The sequence below is a fragment of the Mesoplodon densirostris genome, chromosome 7 (assembly GCF_025265405.1).
Source record: "Mesoplodon densirostris isolate mMesDen1 chromosome 7, mMesDen1 primary haplotype, whole genome shotgun sequence".
In the NCBI taxonomy this organism is placed as follows: domain Eukaryota; kingdom Metazoa; phylum Chordata; class Mammalia; order Artiodactyla; family Ziphiidae; genus Mesoplodon; species Mesoplodon densirostris.
The window spans coordinates 4,120,095-4,138,123 of record NC_082667.1 but is presented as its reverse complement, the minus strand read 5'-3'; the positions used below and the strand labels follow the sequence as shown (position 1 = coordinate 4,138,123).

The 18,029-nt window shown below is 53.5% G+C and overlaps 1 protein-coding gene across 4 annotated transcripts in view; it reads left to right on the top strand.

The window, feature by feature from the left end:
- ANO1 (anoctamin 1) overlaps nt 1-18,029 on the top strand; it is a 91,508-nt gene that overhangs the window by 5,419 nt on the left and 68,060 nt on the right. For all 4 annotated transcript variants that reach the window (XM_060105517.1, XM_060105515.1, XM_060105514.1 and 1 more), the window contains exons 2-3: nt 2,411-2,743; nt 17,420-17,518. In XM_060105517.1, the coding sequence (XP_059961500.1) occupies nt 2,411-2,743; nt 17,420-17,518 (432 nt within the window). The remainder of the gene's footprint in view (nt 1-2,410; nt 2,744-17,419; nt 17,519-18,029) is intronic.

Below are 18,029 nucleotides of genomic sequence, written 5' to 3'. Positions count from 1 at the left end.
GGCCGGCTCCGAGGCAGTCCCAGGACATGAGATCCGGAGAGGTCAGGGACCTCAGATCACAGAGGACAGGGGGTTTGTCAGTGCTGGGGAAGCTGGGGAGAACTACGAAGGACAGAGGAGGAAGGGAAGGCGTGCAGGTGGGGAGCACAGCACGTGCAAAGGCAGGGAGGAGGGGATGAGATGTCCTGGCTCCGGTGTATGCCGGGGTGCGGGGTGGGAGAGGAAGCTGGTGAGAGGTGTTGCAGGCAGGAGACAAGGATGACCACTCCAGCCCTCGAGAGCGGCACACGGCCCCTGGCTCAGCTCAGAAGATCCGCATTCCCCGTCTGGAAAATAGGGATGAACCCCTTGTAGAGATGCTGAGAGTCTGGAGTGCCCAGGATGCTGACGGCAGGCGGTGTGCCCTGCCCGCCCAGAGCCCACGTGTCCACCTGGCTCTGACCGCCTCCCATGCTCTTGCCCTGCCCGTCAGCAGCAGCGTTATTCCCCAGCGCTAGCCAGCATCTTCCACGTTCCCCCCAGGCAGCCTTCGGGTCTGGCTTTTCTGCCCACTCCCCTGTGAGGAGAGGAACCACCTTTAGCGGCCAGCTCCCCGTGACGCTGCATTTCCCTGCCCTTCCTGATATAATCCAGGAGAAGGAGCACCTGCCTTCACACCGGGATGGAGGGCGGGGAGGCGAGATGGGCCCGGGATGCCTGTCCCAGGAGTTAGAGGGAGAGTCCACCCAGCCTAGACGTTCTTTTACTCAGTCCTCCTGGCTGCCAGTGGGGGCGGCTTCTATTATCCACCCACTTTACAGAGGCGGAAACTGAGGCCCAGAGAGGGTAGAGTATTCCCCCAGGACTCGTAGCTGGAGAGGGACCAAGCCTGGACTTACCTGAGGCCTCTCACTGCCCAAAGCTCCACTCCACCCTCACCTGACCTGTGGTTCCAGGAGCAGTGAGGGTGGAAGTGCAGCTCAGCTGAGCGGCTACACCCATTCTAACAGTGTCCAGTGGAGCAGGCCACTGGGGGTCCGCCGGGGAGCAAGGGCCAGATCGCTTCGCCCGCATGAGCCCCAACTTCCTCCGGGTCAAGTAGCCCTAATTATAGTGGCCCTCACGCGGGGACTCCATGAAAGGATGTGCCCCATGCTGAGAAATAGTGTCACCCCAAGTCCCTGTCACTGTTGAGGAGGGGCGCCCTGGGTGTGCAGACAGGATTCCAGGCTGGGCTCAGCCCGCCTGCACTGTCACCTCGGGCGCCCCTCACCCCACCGGGCCTCAGTTTCCCCTGACAAATTGTGATAAACAACTCTTTCCCGCCTCTCCTGCAACATGACCCACCAAAGACGCTGGGGTGGTCCATGGTCTCTGTCCTGGGCCGGGGGGGGTGGGGCTGGGCCTCCCTCCTCCCACCCAGGCCCCCAGCTCTCCCAGCATCAGCTGCCCGCCTGGGTGTGGGCCTGGCTCCTTAGCCCTGGTGCAGCTCCGAAGACTCTGAATGGTGCAGAGTTGCTCGTATGGCCTCTTCCCAGCATGATTTTATTTATTTTCTCTTATTCCTGAAGACCAGCTTGCAGCAGAACCTAATACCCTCAATAACCAGCCGAATCCCACGGGGATGCTAGAGATGCGGGTATGGCTTTAGCAGAAGCCACGCACCGTGGCACCTGGACTTTGAATCCTCCACCCCAGGCGGGCTCCCGCCTCGCCTCCTTGGCCCCCTGGAGTCCTTCAGGCAGATAAGGACACCGAGGCAGGACTGTATGTGCAGCGACCCACCCTGAATCTCGCCACTACCGGCCCCCGCCCTCCCTCCCCCACCTCGCTCTGGCCCCTGAGACCACGCCCCAGGCAAACTGCGGCCTGGGAGTTGACTTGGGAGAGTCAGACTAACACAGTGGTTGCCTGGCCCCGACCACACAGCTAATCAGTGGCAGAGCCGGGCCAGGCGAGGGCCAGTACGGTCCCGCAGCCACCTTGACACGACATTGCCACGCCTGCTGGCCGTCAGAGGTCGCGATGTGCAGAACCTGAGCTCAGCTCTGCTCTGCCTGGGACCCTGTGGGCCTGTGCGAAGAGCACCCCCCGGGGGGTTGGCCGTGCAGATTTCACATCCCATTCCAGCCGCCTGGTCCCTCCCAGGCAACCTGAGCTCACTAGGGAGAGGCGGGAGGCCTTCGCGTGTGAGCATCCAGCCTGGCATCTTCAAGTGCCGGGAGCAGCGACGTCTCTTGAATGTCAGCTCCTTGAAGGCAGGGCCTTCTGCAGTGTTCTCAGCCGTCCGGGCCCCTAGTGATCAGAGGGTACGAGTGGAAAGCATTGGGGAGGGCAAGCGGGTGGCCAGTTGTCTTGGAAACGCGCTCCCCTCCGAAGGCCCGTCCCTGAGCCCTTGACGGAGAGTGACTTTCGTCTTCTCCCCCCGCAGCTGCTGAATTCCTTGTCCGTGGACCCCGATGCTGAGTGCAAGTATGGCCTGTACTTCAGGGACGGCAAGCGCAAGGTGGACCACGTCCTGGTGTACCATCACAAGAGGGCCTCGGGCAGCAGGACCCTGGCCAGGCGGGTCCAGCACAGCGACGCCGGCCTGGCCGCCCGCAGTGCCCGGCAGGACCAGCCCCTGCCCGGGAAGGCAGGCCCCGTGGGTGCGGGCGAGCCCGAGCCCCCGCTGGACTACCACGAGGATGACAAGCGCTTCCGCCGGGATGAATACGAGGGCAACCTGATGGAGGCGGGCCTGGAGCTGGAGCGGGATGAGGACGTAACTATCCCCTTCTCCGGGGCGGGCGGGCGGGCGGGCGGGAAGGTCCTTCTACCGTCACCTGTTCTTAGAAAAGGGCCGAGGCCAATGCCCTTCTGGTCGAGTGTGGGGAGCCAACGCCCTTCCCACATCTGCCCCAGGGAGGGGCTGGCCTTCTCGGTAATGACCTCGGGGGTTAAGGCATTTCCTGCTCTGGTCAGTTCCTCCCCTGGGAAGATGGGCAGATAACCGTTTCACGGGCGGAGGACTCCTAGGAGTCTCCCTGGCGCTTGACCTTGGCTTCTCGGGCCTCGGTTTCTCAATCTGTCAAAGGGGGAGATTGGCCTGGCTGATCCCCGGGGCCCCCAGCGCACTGAAATCTGTGACCAAAACACTGGTTTCCAGAGCTTCTCTCCTTGGCAAGGCCTGAGAGTCTTTCTAAGGGAAGTTTTCTGGGGAGAGCAAAAGGTCGGCCGCACGGCCAGCTGGCTGCCCCAGTGGCAGAAGTCATGGCACTGCACGGAGAGTTGACCTTGGCGGCCTGGGGACAGCGGGGCGGCCCCCTCAACTTCTCAGCGGGTTTGCTGATGCTCCCCAGACAACTCCTTAACCTCTCTGTGCACGGTGGGCCAGGGAGTATTTCTTCTATGAACAGTGGGGGTCAGACCTCTAGCCCGCAGGAACTGTCGCTGTGTAGATTAACCAAGAATCAGCCAAAGTCTCTACAACATATTAGGAGCAGAAAAAGTAGCCAGCAGGTTGACTTAGGGACCCCTGAGTCCGTCGTGAATGTTTAACATAGAAGTTGGTATTAGTTTTGCTATTTTCCTCAGTGAGAACCACCGCGTCCTTAAATAGTGAATGCTTTGGGTCTGGTGATAAGGAGGCTTTGGGGGTACCTAGAATAGAAAGCTACAATAACGGAGCCGGTGTGAATGCTGTTTCACAAGATTATGTGACTTCCCCTGAAAGCAACCAAATATGCTCAGCGGGCCTCATTCTAACTTGACCTGGTTGGTGGTAGAGGCATCTTGCTCTCAACGGGCACCACCCCTCTGGGTGAGGCTTTGGCTGCCGGCACGTGTTGGTGAGTTCTGGCTGTAGGGTTGGTTCCCCCTGGAGTTGCGAGGGTGCGAGGGGCCTTAAAACGCTTTGATGATCAGGAAGCAAAGGTTGGATCCTGACCGGGTGGCAGAGAGCCTGTCTCCCTGACTTTGAGGGCCGCAGCTGCAGACAGGCCTGTGCTGGTCCTTTGGAGGTTTCTGTCTCACTTTGTCTTAGACCTGAGCTGAGGCCGCTCGGGAGAGAGAACAGTCATTCACGCTGACTTTTCCCAGTCCCGCCAGGCCAGCCCCATGGCCTTTTGTCAAAACAATACTGCTACTCTACAGGCTTGACTTCAGAGTGTCCTTTATAACTGGAGGAACAAATGGCCTCCGTTGGAGGCAGGGGAGGCTGGAGGGAGGCTGGTGGCAGAGGCCTCTCCTGGGAGCTGTGATCTTGGGCTCAGTCACCGAGAGATTTACTCTCTCTCACTTGCCTGACTACAGCTCTGAAATCTCATGTTTGAAAGGACATCCCTGTCCCCTGGATCTGGTAATTCACTCTCCCTCTCCGGGCCAGATCCCAGACCTTCTACCTGTCCTTTGCAAGACTTATTAAGCTTCCCCATCTGTCAAACAGATAACAATCGTGTTTACATCACTGGATTGTCATAGAGTACTTAACTCAGAGTCTGGCAGTCAGGGAATTCTCATTGGCTGATGTGAATATTCAATCATATATTTTTGCTCATATGGAAATGGAACGGCCGTGCTCATGAAGGAGAGAAGAAAGAACCTTTCCAAGTCCAATTAAATACTACACCACACATATCTTTTTAAAAACTCCATGACTTTGAAATAAATAGCAAATGTAAAGACATTGATTATGGCCCCCCAAAAAGACTGAATTGTCCCAATAAGTGATAAGGATTCTGCACCCAATTCCAACACGTATGGGTTGTTTTCCCCATGCCACTCAGCACTTCTCCGACACCAGCTGGATGTCCTACAACTTAACTCAGTTTGGACACTACCCATCTGGAGGTAGCATCAGACCCCAAGGTTAAGGGCTCTACAAGGCCACCCACCCCCGACCAGCCGTCATTTGCAAGCCCAAGTTGTCACCTGTGCTCTGACCCACTGGCTACAGTTCAGAGGTTCTAAGGACTTTGGGTTCTATTAATTTGCTAGAGCAACACACAGAACTCAGAGAAGCATGTTACTTACTAGATCACTGGTTTATTATAAAAGGAAATAACTCAGGAACAGCCAGATGGAAGAGATGCACAGGGCAAGGTGTGAGGGAAGGGCGTGGAGCTCCCATGCTTTCTGAGCACCATTCTCCCCAAATCGGCACGTGTTCACCAATCCAGAAGCTCTCCAGACCCTGTCCTTTTGAGTCTTTATAGAAGAGTCATTACACAGGCACGATTGATTAGATCACTGGCCACTGGCGGTTGATTCATCCTGCAGCCCTTCTCACCTGCCCAGACATCCGGGGAGGGACCAGAAGTTCCAACCCTCTAACTACGTGGTTGGTTCCCCTGGCAACCAGCCCCCATCCTTTGGAAAGGAGGTTCTTTCCAAAAAGTCACCTAACAAGAGACACCGTTATTGCTCTCCCCACTTAGGAAATTCCTAGAGTTTTAGGAACTCTGTGCCAGGACCGGGGAACAAAGACTGAGGATTTATTTCTTATTACAAATCACAAGATCACAGTGACCCACAATTTCATTGATAATTTAGCTCTAGAGCTTAAGAAGCTTTTCCAGCAGTTGATTGGGTCTTTTTTTTTTAAACATCTTTATTGGAGTATAATTGCTTTACAGTGTTGTGTTAGTTTCTGCTGTATAACAAAGTGAATCAGCTATACATATACATACATCCCTATATCTCCTCCCTCTTGCGTCTACCTCACACCCTCCCCATCCCACCCCTCTAGGTGGTCACAAAGCACCAAGCTGATCTCCCTGTGCTATGCAGCTGCTTCCCACTAACTATCCATTTTACATTTGGTAGTGTATATATGTCAATGTTACTCTCTCATTTTGTCCCAGCTTACCCTTCCCCCTCCCCGTGTCCTCAAGTCCATTCTCTACATCTGTGTCTTTATTCCTGTCCTGCCCTTAGGTTCCTTAGAACCTTTTTTTTTTTTTTCAGATTCCATATATATGTGTTAGCATATGGTATTTGTTTTTCTCTTTCTGACTTACTTCACTCTGTATGACAGACTCTAGGTCCATCCACCTCACTACAAATAACTCAATTTTGTTTCTTTTTATGGCTGAGTAACATTCCATTGTATATATGTGCCATATCTTTCTTACCCATTCAACTGTCAATGGGCACTTGGGTCGCTTCCATGTCCTGGTTATTGTAAATAGTTCTGTAATGAACATTGTGGTACGTGACTCTTTTTGAATTATGGTTTTCTCGGGGTATATGCCAGTAGTGGGATTGCTGGGTCATATGGTAGTTCTATTTTTAGTTTTTTAAGGAACCTCCATATTGTTCTCCATAGTGACTGTATCAATTTACATTCCCACGAACAATGCAAGAGGTTTCCCTTTTCTCCACACCCTCTCCAGCATTTATTGTTTGTAAATTTTTTGATGATGGCCATTCTGACTGGTGTGAGGTAGTTTTGATTTGCAATTCTCTAATGATTAGTGATGTTGAGCATCCTTTCATGTGTTTGTTGGTGAACTGTATATCTTCTTTGGAGAAATGTCTATTTAGGTCTTCTGCCCATTTTTGGATTGGATTGTTTGTTTGTTTTTTTGATATTGAGCTGCATGAGCTGCTTGTATATTTTGAAGGTTAATCCTTTGTCAGTTGCTTTGTTTGCAAATATTTTCTCCCATTCTGAGGGCTGTCTTTTTGTCTTTTTTATGGTTTCCTTTACTGTGCAAAAGCTTTTAAGTTTCATTAGGTCCCATTTGTTTATTTTTGGTTTTATTTCCATTTCTCTAGGAAGTGGGTCAAAAAGGATCTTGTTGTGATTTATGTCAGAGTGTTCTGCCTGTTTTCCTCTAAGAGTTTCATAGTGTCTGGCCTTACATTTAGGTCTTTAGTCCATTTTGAGTTTATTTTTGTGTACGGTGTTAGGAAGTGTTCTAATTTCATTCTTTTACACGTAGCTGTGCAGTTTTCCCAGCACCACTTATTGAAGAGGCTGTCTTTTCTCCATTGTATACTCTTGCCTCCTTTATCAAAGGTAAGGTGACCATATGTGTGTGGGGTTATCTCTGGGCTTTCTGTCCTATTCCATTGATCTATATTTCTGTTTTTGTGCCAGTACCATACTGTACTGATTACTGTAGCTTTGTAGTATAGTCTGAAGTCCGTGAGCCTGATTCCTCCAGCTACGTTTTTCTTTCTCAAGATTGCTTTGGCTATTCAGGGTCTTTTGTGTTTCCATACAAATTGTGCAATTTTTTGTTCTAGTTCTGTGAAAAATGCCATTGGTAGTTTGATTGGGATTGCATTGAATCTGTAGATTGCTTTGGGTAGTATAGTCATTTTCACAATGTTGATTCTTCCAATCCAAGAACATAGTATATCTCTCCATCTATTTGTATCATCTTTAATTTCTTTCATCAATTTCTTATAGTTTTCTGCATACAGGTCTTTTGTCTCCTTAGGTAGGTTTATTCCTAGGTATTTTATTCTTTTTGTTGCAGTGGTAAATGGGAGTGTTTCCTTAATTTCTCTTTCAGATTTTTCATCATTAGTGTATAGGAATGCAAAAGGTTTCTGTGGCTTAATTTTGTATCCTACTACTCTACCAAATTCATTGATTAGCTCTAGTAGTTTTCTGGTAGCACCTTTAGGATTCTCTATGTGTAGTATCATGTCATCTGCAAACAGTGACAGTTTTACCTCTTCTTTCTGATTTGGATTCCTTTTATTTCTTTTTCTTCTCTGATTGCTGTGGCTAAAACTTCCAAAACTATGTTGAATAATCATGGTGAGATTGAGCAAACTTGTCTTGTTCCTGATCTTAGAGGAAATAGTTTCAGTTTTTCAGATTGTGTCTTTCTTTTTTTTTTTTAACATCTTTATTGGAGTATAATTGCTTTACAATGGTGTGTAGGTTTCTGCTTTATAACAAAGTGAATCAGTTATACATATACCTATGTTCCCATATCTCTTCCCTCTTGCACCTCCCTCCCTCCCACCCTCCCTATCCCACCCCTCTAGGTGGTCACAAAGCACCCAGCTGATCTCCCTGTGCTATGCAGCTGCTTCCCACTAGCTATCTGTTTTATGTTTGGTAGTGTATATATGTCCATGCCACTCTCACTTTGTCACAGCTTACCCTTCCCCCTCCCCATATCCTCAAGTCCATTCTCTAGTAGGTCTGTGTCTTTATTCCTGTCTTGCCCCTAGGTTCTTCATGCAGATTGGGTCTTTTTTAAATGAAAATATTACTGTGGCATAAACTAGACAGTTCAAGGTTTCAAAGCAGCTGGAGTTGAGTGTGAACCGTCTTCCTGCTGTAGTCTTTCAGATCCTAACCGAGTTTCCCATGGGCCCCTGCAATCCCGAGCTTCCCTCTGAGGTGAACTAGGCCCCGAGGCTGTTGAAAGGACCTTCGTTCACTGCAGCCTGTTGCTTTCACCTGCTCACCTGAGACCAGAATCTATTCAGGGGCCAGCCCCGGCCGGGTGCGTGCAGTCTGTGGGTGTATACGGTCCCCTGCCAGTGAGATTAGCAGAGAGATGCCCGGCTCATGACTCATTCCCGGGGTGTGCTCTGATTACAAGGAGTGAAAGAGTTTGCAGTTTGGGGAACAAGATAGCCTCAGAGAGAGAGCCCAATCGCACAATCTTACCCACTTTGAAGCAAAATTTAGGGACTTATGTGCACTTTCCTGGGGAGAAAAAAATACGTGGAATCCATCAGATACTCAAACAATGATGCCCAAAAGATGAAGAATCGTTGCTTTAAAGCGGGATTTCTCAGCCTCGGCACTGCTGGCATTCAGCATTTTGCAGCATCCCTAAATGCAACCAAAAATGTCCCCAGACATTGTCAATATCCCCGGGGAGCCAATATTGAGAGCCTGCTTTAAAGGCTGGATGGGGGTGGAGGGCAAAAGGGAAGTGAGAGCGAGAGAAATGGGGGGGCAGTTAAATAAAGCCTCCTGAGCATCTGGGAACCCCTCCTCAACTCTCTGCTGGCCCGGCTGTGACTAGGCAGCACATGGAGGTCACCAGCAGTGCAGAGGTGTGTGACCTGCATTTGCTGCCCCAGGGGCCAGCGGGTGCGTGTGACTGAGCCGCTCCTGGGCAGCGTGGGCCACGAGCCCACACGGATGGGGCCCCTGTGTGCCGTGCGAGCCTTTCTCCCGAGTCAGGAGGTTTATTGTTGTGAAGACATCCCGTGATGACCAGTGGAAGACCGGCCTGGCTGAGGGCACAGTGGGGGGCGGTTCTTAGGGACACAGAACAGTGAGTGTCCTGGGGCTGCTGGAACCAATGACCAGAAACTTGGGGCGGGGGGCTTGAAACAACACAAGTTGATTCCCTCCCAGTTCTGGAGGCCACAAGTCCAAAGTCAAGGCGCCAGCAGGGCCGTGCTCCCTCCCAAGGCTCTAGGGGAGCATTCCTCTCGCCTCTTCCAGCTTCTGGGGGCTCCGCGTGTTCCTGGGCTTGTGGCCGCGTCCCTCCAACCTGTGCCTCGTCTTCACGTGGCCTCCTCCTCTGTACGTCTCTCCTCTTCTCATAAGGACACCAGTCATTCTGCTTAAGGCCCATCCTAATCCAGTATAACCTTATCTTAACTTGATGACATCTGCAAAGACCCCATTTCCCAATAAGGTCCCCTTCACAGATACGGGGAGTTAGGATGTGGACGTCTCTTTCGGGGGGTACCATTCACCGTGCTACAGAGCTGAGACTCTGCACAGGGGTGTTAGCCCAGGAGTGGGGTGGCTCATGCAGGACCCCTAGAGGTACAGCAGTGGGTGGGGGAGGCATGGCTCGTGGTTGGAGGGCAGAGCAGGGCAGGTGGTCTGGGGGGGACAAAGCCTTGGCCTGGCTGCCTCGGTGCAGGGCCCGGGACGTGCACAGGAACCCCGTGGGGTCCTGCCAAGATGCAGGCTCTGACTCAGCAGGTCTGCGTGCTTTCACACTGTGCTTCTAACCTGCTCCCAGGGCATATGAGGCGGCCGACCCTGGACCATACTTGGAGGTGTGAGGACCGTGCAAGCCTGTTCCCCATGAGCCATCAGAAACATCCCAGGGAAGGGGCCCCCAACATCCATGCAAGCCCCTGATCCACTATTCAGTGCCCCAGAGGTAGCCCCAGACAGAGACCCCCGTACTGGGTACACTGGGCCAAGAACCGTGGAGAGGGAAGTGATGGGTCTGGAAGAAACCCGCTCATAACCCTCATTATAGGATGGATAGAGATTGAGCCTGGCCAACAGGCTCTAACCATAGGTTCGCCACTGCTCCCACCCTCCCCCGGGGAACCGCAGGCTCAGAGGAACCCAGTGTGAACACTGCTTCCCTGCAAGAGAGGGACCCTGGGTGTCAAGTTAGGGTCTGGCGCCTGATCCAGAGGATGGCTCCCAAAGTCGGTTTCACACATGAGGGTCCAAGAGGGGTGTCCTGTCAAAGGCCCCCTGGGACAACACACGTGATAGGAAATAGGGAGGAAAAGGTCGTGGAGACAGGCAGCCCAGGCCTTCCTTCTCAAGGAGACCCTCCTCCCACCCTACCCCCCAACGGCAGTGGGGTCAGCGTCCAGGGTTCCCAGTAAACGGACAAGAGCAGCTTGTGGCCAACACGTTTCCTTGCAACTGAAATCCATCAGCATTTTTCAAGTCCAGCCTCAAAGCTGGGACATTATTTATGTCCATTGGCCATTGCCAAGAAGGCCACACACTAAAATGCCGGCTGTGTGCTGGGGGTGACCGAGGCCCGCACTGCCCTGAAGTTGAACTTGACCCCGGCTTTGGCAGAATTGTTAAGGCCGCGGACACGCGAACCCTGTAAAATCAGTTTGCTTTCATGCTGCTCTTGGGGGCTCCTCTCCTCGCCCTGGGGCTGGTGGGCTGTTGTTTCTCCGTGTTCCTACCCGAAGCTGGTGTGGGCCGTCGTGACATCTGTTTCCCATCTTTGTGGATGTTGCTTTTGAAAAGCAAGTGAGGAACTGACTGCAGGAGATTGGGTGCTGCTTCCACACCAAACTTTGGGATGCACCGCCAGGTGGTGGGTATATCTGAGCTCCCAATGAGGCTCAGACCCCGCCTGGCCCCTGTGAGGGCCACATGTGCAGGTCCAGACCCTGCTCAGCCACTTCCTGGCCGAGCAGCCTCAGGCAATGGCTTCCCCCCTCTGGACCTCAGTTTTCCCATCTGTAGAATGGAGGTGATGGCACTTCCTTCCTCCCCGAGGGGTGGTCATGGGACAGGCAGGGGGACGTGTTTCTTCCAGTTTCCAGCTGAGGTTTTGCAGGCATGAGTGGTTTCTGAGGCATCTCTGGGGCTTGGATAAGCATGGTGATGAGCACAGAGGAGCGGTCCCTCCTCACAGGCTGGGCGTTGGGGTGGGGGTCCTTGACTTTGAGGAACCTGAGGTCTAACCCTGACATCCGCATGTATAAGGCCAAAGGTGCAACAGACATTCTCAGGGACTTGTCAGTTTGGGAGCAAACCCCATCCCACCTGGTGTGGGCGCCCTAACCTGCCATGTGACACAGGGATCAGATCCCTTTACAGAGGGAAGGAACTGAGGCTCTGAGAGGCGGGGCAAGGAGACCAAGGGCACCGGGCCCAACAGGGGCAGGGCCAGCACTTGAACCTTGGTCCTGGCTCCCAGTGTCACGCCCTTTGCCCTGAACCACGTGGTCTTCAGCCCCCCACTCCCATCCCCAGGCTTAGTGCCTCTGCCATGAGCCTCTCCTACAGTGGGATGTTAGGGGCCATTGTCTAGTCCTGAAGCTCTCATTTCTCCACAGTTCCACCATTACGCATTCATTTCTTTGGCCCTAAAGATTTGATGTCTCTTGAGTCTTAAGTGCTGAGGCTTTTACACACCCCACCTGACTTCCTTTGGGCCTGTCTTGATTTTGTGGAAGCATACTTGCTATAAAGTAAATTCTGAACACTTTTTTAAAGTCATGTCTTTAAAGTTCCCCAAGGGCAGGTCTGCCCGGGTCCCAAGTAGTCGGGCTAAAATCTGTGCCACTCTGGCTGCAGTTCCGACATCCTCCTGTGTCTCTAGGTCCGTGGTGTGCCGGAGTCAGCTTTTTCTGGCTCATCAGGAATTCTGCCAACCGGGTGTTAACACTTTAGTAGCTTGAAATAGGCCACGGCGGGAGTATTTACACTGTGGAAATTGGCAAATGCTGCAGCTACAGATCAGGGTTGGTTTTTTTCTTCCTGAGAGCAGGGGAGTTGTGGGGGGTTGCATACCTTACTGGCATCTCCTTACTGGCAACTCCCTGCTATACGCCCATGTGTCTCCCTTTCCTTGGAGAAGTCAAGTACCTTCAAACGTGTCTGTTGAATTTTCACTTCTCATTATGACACTTTTTATTTCTGCAAGTTCTGTTTGGTTCTTTTCCAAGTTGGCTGTGTCATTTTTTAATAGTTTCCTGTCCTTTGCAGAACCTTTCTGTCTTTAGGTTTATTTCTTTAAACAAGGTGAGCATAGTTGATTTATTATCCATCTAATCCTCTCAGAATCCCAAGGCTGAGGGGGTCACTTCTGCTGGTTCTCCTCCAGCTGTCTTCGATCCTGGTGGGCCTGGCGCGCTTGCCCACTGACCACCACCCTTATGTAGCCCATGATGGTGGTGGGGGGAGTTCCCCAAGCCCAGGAGGAAGATGCCCTTGTCCAGAAAGGCTTGCATTCGTCACAACTGAAGGCTTTATAGACAGAACCACCTTGAGTCAAGGTCACAGGCTGAGGTGCCCAGACCCACTGGGGCCGTGGCCTTTGGGACCAGGACTTCTCGGGGTGGTCCTCATCCCCTCCCTCTCCTGCTCAGCACCAGGACTGCCTTCCTTGTAATTCCCAGGGTTGGAGGAGGGAGCCCTTTCTGGGTCACCTGAAAGTGTCATCTCATGGGGGTCCGGCTCCATGGGGGGGGTCCGGCTCCATGGGGGAGGGTCTTCTGTTAGACTCCCCATTTGGGTGGGCCTGGGGCAGAAACCTCCGTCCCCGCTCCCGCCCAAGTGTCTGCATCGGTAGAAACCCCTTGGATGGCATGGCCTTGTTTGCTCCTCTGGGTCTGCTCAGGTCTTCAGCAACTTCAAGACGTGACATTTATTTTATTTATTTATTTTGTCCAGCATTTGGTGGCAGGCCATTGCGGGACCCTGACGCCTGGCCCTCCCCACGCCCACGCCATGGTGCACGGCCCCGGCAGTTCTGTGGCCTCCAACCTCCCCACACCATAGGGACCAGAGTCAGGACAGAACCCACGGCTCCGGGGCATCTGGCTCAGGGACCCGGCATCTCACAATTTCTTCCTGCAGGGGGGCTGCTGTCAGGCTGGGCACCAAGGTTTAAAACATCCCGTATGTGTTCTTGTCCAACCGGTCCCACGATCCCTTTCCCAATCCTGCCAGATATTTCCCTGGGAGGGACCCCACTGCTCACGTAAACAACGGAGCGTGTTTTCCCAGGGAGGCCAGCCCGGGCACTGGTCCTTGACCACCATCGAGAGAACTCGCCACGGACTCGGAAGAATATATTTTGGGTCTTTGCACGTGGCTGAGCAGTGCGCACAGAAATAAAATTGGGCTGTAACGGGAAAGAGGGGGTCTGCCTCATGGGGCCGTCCATGGTCACTTCTCGGTCATTTCATGGTGCCCCCGGGGCTTCCTGGAGCTGGGGAGGTGGCTTCAAGCTTCTTAGCCAAAGGAGTCCACGCAGGCGTGGTCTCACCAGCCTCAGTGTCACAGAGAGAAGCCATAGCCCCAGCCACGGGGCTGGATGGAAGTGTTAGGGGTGTCAGGGACTCCCCCAGCTGTGAAGCAAGTCTTGTACTGCAAAGATTTGCAGATGAGCAAAAGGGGGTTCAGAGAGGTTGAGTCACTTGCTGGAGACAACACAGCAGCCCGCCAGGACTCGGACCCAGGCCGCCCAATCCATGGCGTCCCCCAGTGCCCACCCGACCTGCCCCTTGAGGGCAGCAGGAAGATCTGAGTTCCCCTTGCCCGAGCCCCCGGGCTGCCTCCTCTGATCCACGCTAGTCCACACGTCCGTTCCCAAGCCCGCGCACTGAGTCCCCAGCCCTGGGCCGTGGTGTCAGGCTCCAGGCTCCCTGCAGGTGTGCCTCACGCCAGACAGCACACCTTGAGCCTTGCGCATCTGGTCCCTGTGCCCGAGCACCCTGGTCCTGGAAGCAGCCTCAGGACCCAGCTCCTGGACCTGCTTCTTCAAAGCTTCCAGCCACTTTGTTAAGCTCCCTGCACTTAAGTATCGTGGGCCAAGTGGCAGCTCCAAAAGCTGTCCTCCTGGAACCTGCAAATGTGACCTTATTTGGAAGAGGGGTCTTGGCAGATGTAAGTAAGTTACTGATCTCTGCACCAGATCTTCCTGGGCTCGTGTGGACACTAAATCCAATGACAGATGTCTTTGGAAGAGGAAAGAGAGGGAGACTTGAAACACAGAGCCACAAGGGGGAGAAGGCTTGTGCAGATGGGCACAGAGGATGGGGTGATATGGCCACAAGCCCAGGAAGGCCTGGGGTCCCCGGCGGCTGGGTAAGATGAGAGGGCCCCTCCCCTGGAGCCTCTGGAGAGAGCGCAGCCCTGCCCACACCTTGATCACAGACTTCTGGCTCCAGAACTGGAAGGGAATGAATTTGTGTTGTTAAAGCTGCCCAGCCTGTGGCTATTGGCTGCAGCCTGCCCTGGACACTCACGGTGAACTTGCAGAGAGTGAATCTCTGGGCTCCAAGGTGAGGACAGTGGCAGGATCACCCTCACGGGCCTGTCGTGGGGTTAAATGAGTTACTACGCACAAATGCCCGAAGCAGAGACTGGCACGTAGTGAGCGCCCGGTGGGTCCCAACCTCCTCCCCGCCCCGACCCCTGTCATCATCATTGTTAGGGGACTTCATCCGCTCGTTCAGTGGACACATGGAGCATCTGCACTGCCCCGACATGGGCAGCAGGGCCAGTGAGCTGGGAGGCTCCAGACAGGATTTGTCTGCCTGCTGGGGCCACATAGACAAGGCCTGTGCGGTGACACTGAGGCCCCGGGGAGAGGCTCGCTCTTCTGGTTGTGGGGGGCATGGGGGCCTCTGCATCAGAGATGGAGAGATGAGCCAGAGCTCTCCCAGCAGGTGTGGCCCTTCTCTCGAGGTGAGGCAGGAGCCCCACGTGGAGCTCGGCATCTGGGAGGGTCCCCTTGCCCAGGCAGGGTGCAGGCAGAGCCGTCTGTGGCTCTCCACGTGGATGACCGGGAGCCCCACGTCTCACTGGGGACCGAGGCTGGCGCTGGACAAGTGTGTTTGGACCATGGAGGATTTTTTCTTAAAAATTAGTCCCAAGTGACTTTGACTCCGTTGCTTTTTGCCAAAAACCTGCAGTGGTCCCATGAGCTGTGTATACTCTGAGGCTGGTGACGGGACCTGGGGCTCAGAGCCCAGCGCAGACCCGAGTCAGCCCCATACTGAGTCCCGAGTACCGGCCACACCCCCACCCTGCCGTGGCCTGGCTCCCTTCTGCCAGGACCCCGGAATTGTGGAAAGGTGAAGTGGGACCTCAACCTGGGGGCCCAGCGTGGGCTCGAAGCCCCCGGGGGTCCCCTTGAGACGGCTGGTGGACTGAGGACCCCACTGCCATAGGGCGGCTCTGTCTGAGGGGAATGTTGTGTCTCTTTGCTTTTTGTTGCAATGGGGCACCCCAGTTATCTCGGGGTGATTGGGAAGTCTGCTGGTGTTACCTGCGTCTTCGATGGGGAAGCGTGTTATCGCCGCATTGTTGCTATTCGCTCGATAAAGGGAATCGCTTAAACACGAAAGGTAAGCGGAACAGAGAAAACCAGAAAAATAGAGACCTGTTGGGATGTGTGTGGTCTCACCCACGATTAAGAGTATGTATGGCCTGCATGTGAACCCGGGTTCCCACACCCGCCAGCTGCAAGATGCCAGGCCCTGACTTTCCACCCCCAACTTTATTGAGGAGTAATTGACAAATATAATTGTGTATATTTAAAGTCTACACTGTGATGACTTGATGCACATAGACACCATGGAATGGTTACCCAGATCAAGGTAATTAACTCGCCCATCACCTCACACAGTTAACTCTGTGTGTGTGTGTGCGTGTGTGTGTGTGCATGTGCGTGTGCACGCGCTGAGAACACTTTGATCTCTCAACACCTTTCAAGTCTACGATACCATATTAGTAACTAGAGTCACCCTGCTGTTCATTAGGTCCTCAAAACTTAATCTTATAACTGAAAGCTGGTACCCTCTGACCTATCTCCCCATCCCCATCCCCCCACCCAGCCCCTGGCAAACACCATTCTACTCAACACCGTTTCTATGAAATCGGCATTTTTTAAATTCTACATATAAGTGATACCATGCAGTGCTTGTCTCTCTGACCCATTTCATGTAGCAGAATGTCCTCCAGGCTCATCCATGTTGTCACAAATGGCAGGGTTTCCTTCTTTTTTATGGGTGAATAATACTGCGCTGTATATGTCTACCACACTTTCTTGATCTATTCATCCGTCCAAGGACACTTAGGTTGTTTCTGTATCTTGGCTGTCGTGAGTCATGCGGAGTGAACATGGAGGTGCAGATCCTGATGTCATTTCCTTGGGATAACTACCCAGAGGTGGGATGGCTGGATCACACGGTGGCTCTAGTTTTAAGTTTCTGAGGAACCTAGGCAGTGACTTAATCTCTCAAGCCTCAGTGTTCCCCTCCGTGAAGGGGGGCAGTGGTCCTGCCTTTCCCATAGAGCTCGTTGGAGTCAGTTCTCGAAGCTCTTAGCTTGTGCAGTTCCCGGTGGGGCAGCACTCAGGGGCCCTCAGCTGCCCAGTCCTGTCATTCAGACATGCTGGACCAGAAATGACTTGTCCAAGTTCACAGCAGCTTAGTGGGGGAGTGGGGCTGGACTTGAATGCAGGGTTGCCTCGAGTCCTCTCACATTAGGATAAAGGCAGTGCTGACCCAGGGAACCCGGAGGGTGGCCAGGTCCAGACAGAGGTGTGTCCTGACCCCTCAGAGATGCCCAGAGGGGACCATCTTCACCATCACCTCCTCATCTCTGCTTGGGCACCCCGGGGACACCGAGTACATCCACTCAGTCGAAGGGCCTGGGCTCTCAGTTGTGGAAGGTCTTCTGTGGCTCAGGCTGCTCTGGGGCCCCTCGGCTACCCCTCTGGGAACTTCCCAGGTGTTGTGGGATCTGGGACCTCCCTCCAGGCACCCTCCTGGCTGTTTATCATTCCCGTGGGACCCGGTGGGGGGAGCCCTCTCAGCCCCACAGCTTTCTTCTGTCATCTGGAAGGAGGGGATTCTAGCAATGCCTCGAAGCATCGTCAGAGGAGCCACAAGGTGACAGGGAGAAGCAGCTGCCCAGTAAACTGTAGTTGCCCCCGAAGGTGAAAACGGTTTTCAGCCCCAAACATCTGCCCACGCTGACCAAGGACCTCTCCCCTCTTTCTAGACGAAAATTCACGGGGTTGGATTTGTAAAAATCCACGCCCCCTGGAACGTGCTGTGCAGAGAGGCTGAGTTTTTGAAACTGAAGATGCCGACGAAGAAGGTGAGTTTTGACGTTCCCACTCCACAGGGGCCGTTTCAGGGCTGCCCGGCAGGAAAAGGTCATCAGGAGGGTCTGAGTTGTTACGAAAGCCCAAGGGAGCTTCAGCCACCCCCGGGAGGGCAGGAGGGCTCCCGTGTCCTGCGGGCGGAGAGCATAACCCGCTCCCCCAGAGATGCCACAGGAGCCCGGGAACTTCTCATAGATACAAACACAGTGAAACTTCCCGCTCTGACCATTCGTACTTTCAGTATTTCAGCTCATTTATCAGACTCATTTTAATTCCATTTCCTCGCTTGCTGGGGTTTTTCTTCTTAATCTCTGACAACTTCAGGCTGGGAAACGGTCTGCCAGTGCGTCCAAGGAGCTTAGCAGGGCGTCGGGGTTTACTTTTGTCCTTGGGGAGGAAAGCAGAGGGGGACGAAGCTGTTCTCGGGAGCGAGTCAGCTCCCAGCTTCTCAAAGCCGCCAGAATCCTTTGGATTACCTCTTTTTAAACAAAAGTGAAGTTGGGG